Genomic DNA, 3,084 nt, shown 5'->3' with positions numbered 1-3,084 from the left:
ACACCAGATTTGAAGTCTCCGGACTTCTTTTTGTGGTTATATTTGACAAGAAAACTTAACGCCATTAAGCCTCATAGCATTGAATCTCTAAGCAAATATTCGTGCCGAAAACATCGCTTCACCACCCGAACCCGATATGCTCAAAAAAGTGATGAAAAAAGAAGCAAAAAGCGGACATTTTATGGTGTCCAATAAAGGCGGGCACTGGATTAATATTGTGCTCAAAAATTAGTCTGAATAAATTGTAAAGAAATAAATTTTAAAAAAAATTCCGCATATTTAAAAATCCGTTGATTTTTCCAAGTTAATCGATGTTTACATAGAACATCATATTTTGATGCCGAATCAGAGTTCAATTAAGTTTAAATTTGTAATAAATAAAAAAAAATTTTAGATCTAATATTCAACAGAAACAGACTTTTCTTGTACGAAATTGTAGTATATAAAATTTTGAAAGAATGAATATGGATTGCCAAGTCGTGCTTTATTTTCCGGGTAACCCTTGAGACTGTGGGGATCTATTCCTTGGTCGTTGGTTATGGTTTATTTGAGAGTCTGGCGGCAGCATCATTATCCTGGCCAATGGGTAGCGTCATCAGTCGATAGGCGGGTGTGGGATAGGGTGTGTGCATTTCCGGATACGAATTTGCCTCCATTTTGGGCTTCATTCCGGAAATGACTTGTCGGGCCAGCAGATTCCTGATGATGGCACCATAATCGGACATTTGCAGCTTCAGTTTGTGGATATCTCGATCATGCTGCACACTCGTGACCTCCCGTTCGATCATTTCTTCCTTGGAGGCATCGCTATCGCTGGTAGTGGCCTTCTTCAGGCCGGAGTGCCTCCTCACACGACGAAAGCGAACACTCAGTTGAGGACTTGCCACCGACACGTCCCCAAAGGCCTCTCTGGCCAGTTCGAATGTGGCAAAGCGAACCAGGGCACGCGTGGCCTTCCTCATCCCGCCCATATCCACCATTTTGGCCGTGCCAAACAATGCCTTGATGGCCGATTTGTTCATATTTTCGGGTATATGGGACACCTCCAGGCACCGCGTGTCGATGGATTTGGCCTCCTCTTCTGCGCTAAAGACTTGGCGCTCGGCCTTCAGAAAGCCGTTGCCGAATGGCACCCGATTGATCTCGCTGATGGTCGCCTCCACGTCCGCTCCTGCCTTCAGGCGGGCCGTGCAGTAGCGTGGCTCCAAGCGGCTGCTCGGGCTGCCGCCGATGGCCTCGCTGATGTTCGCGGATAAGCCAGCCACCAAGTCCGACGTTATCTCGGGATCGGGAAAACGTATAATCAAAACATCGGGGGACGCTTGGGGGGCAAAGAACTTGCGCTCCAGATCCAGGCACTTGATCGAGTCTTCTCGTCGTTTTCTTGCCAGTTGTCGTCGCGATAATCTTTTCCCGTCTAAAGAATTATAATCGGTTTCGGAATGCGAGACTGTCTTTAAGCTCCTTGCAAGCCGCGAGGCTTTCTTTCCGAGATTTGGAGGATTGCCATCGCCCGAGGGTTTATCAACGCCTGTATCCTCCTTGTTCTTCGTCAGTTGCTGGGCAGGAGAGGAGGAGCATTTCACATCCATTGAGATTTAAAAAAAAAAACTTTATTTTTGTACAAATTTTAAGCTCTGTTCTGTTGATATTTGGATTGGAAAAGGTAGAAAAAAAGACAGGAGTACATAAACAGCAACAAATTCTGTTGTACTGTGATGTAAAAAAAAAAGGTTCAGTTTTCTTTCAAATATATTTTCAATCAATGCAATTATGTTCCATAACCCAGAATTTGGTACAAAAAAAACAGCCAAACTTGAAGAATTCTAGCGCCAAAGTGTTGAAAGATATCGTAGTAATTATTTTTGTTAAGTAAAGAGGAAAGATGCAGCTACTAGAAGAATTTTCAGACAGCATTTTAGGCAGTCCCTAAAAATCAGACGAGCCGTTCAGGAGTGGCACGTAATGCCTATTTTTAGCCCATTTAGAGCCTCCCAAACTAGTTTTCGTGGCGATACCCCTTCTGGCCCAACAAAGCTCTAACCCACGCCCCTGCTTAATGGTAACTCCCCCTTGGCAGTGCTTATGCACAAATGGTCACTGTAGAAGTGGGGTGGTGGGGTGGAGGGTGTTGGGTGGTGGGTGGGCTGTCGACGAGCAGGCACTAGAGATGGTTTGACAACACTTTGCACACTTCATTGGATCGCAAGCGAGAGATAATGGAGAGCGACCGACCACCGAAACAATTCCATGCCCCGACAAAATGATGTGCTAACTGCAGCGTTAAGAATCTGGAATACAACAACAGCAAAAGAGAAAAAAAAATACAAAATAAGGGAAAACCAAAACATAAAACAGCCCCCAAAGGCCCCCAAAAAGAGGAGGGAGGATTTACAAAGGTTTATTGCTGGATTCTTGGGGGTTGAGGGAATGGAACCTCATTCTAGAAAGAGAGAATGAAGAAAACCATTCCCTTGACTCTCACTTAGTAGAAGAGAGAAAGATCTTACGGAATGAATCGTGAAATACCGTTTGGTAGAGTGGTTTTACGGATCTGATCAGGGCAGCAGCATTCTAGCGGGGAACAACAGCTGTTGGCCATCCTACGACAGCTCCGACGGACTGTTAGATCTTTCTCCTGCGACCCACATGGCGCTGGGTTGGCCCTGGCTGGTAGGATAGAACTTAAGAGGTGTTTCAACCCGTTTCAAACGGCCGTTTACGGACATACGGACAACACGAATACCAGAGCAAAATATACGATATACATTCTACATTCTACTACTATATACATTCAACTACTATATACATTCTACTACTATATACATTCTACTACGATCTTCTCATTCTACATCTTTGTAATTTTCTTTGGAAACCTACGTCTCGATCCGCTCTTCTACAAACAAGATCCTTCACAGATTTTAACAGTTCTTTCCAAGACTCATTCTATGAAGAGAGCAAATAAATATACTCTTTTTTTCTAAGACGTTTAATCTCTTTTGTTTTTGGTTGTTTCTTGGAAACTTTTATAGCCTTTGTATCTACAGATTTATCCCCTCCCGAGCCTCTACGAGATCGAGGCAG

General features: G+C 44.0%; 1 protein-coding gene across 1 annotated transcript; it reads right to left on the bottom strand.

The window, feature by feature from the left end:
• Positions 1–536: 536 nt before the first annotated feature.
• On the bottom strand, positions 537–1,592 carry LOC6588692 (protein painting of fourth). Its single transcript, XM_002015025.1, has one exon. The coding sequence runs from the start codon at positions 1,590–1,592 to the stop codon at positions 537–539; it is 1,056 nt and encodes a 351-aa protein (XP_002015061.1).
• Positions 1,593–3,084: the final 1,492 nt, after the last annotated feature.

Source organism: Drosophila persimilis, unplaced genomic scaffold, assembly GCF_003286085.1.
Source record: "Drosophila persimilis strain 14011-0111.01,24,50 unplaced genomic scaffold, DperRS2 tig00000191-arrow-pilon, whole genome shotgun sequence".
NCBI lineage: Eukaryota > Metazoa > Arthropoda > Insecta > Diptera > Drosophilidae > Drosophila > Drosophila persimilis.
Note: the sequence above shows the minus strand (reverse complement) of the source record. Positions and strands in the feature narration are given on the sequence as shown.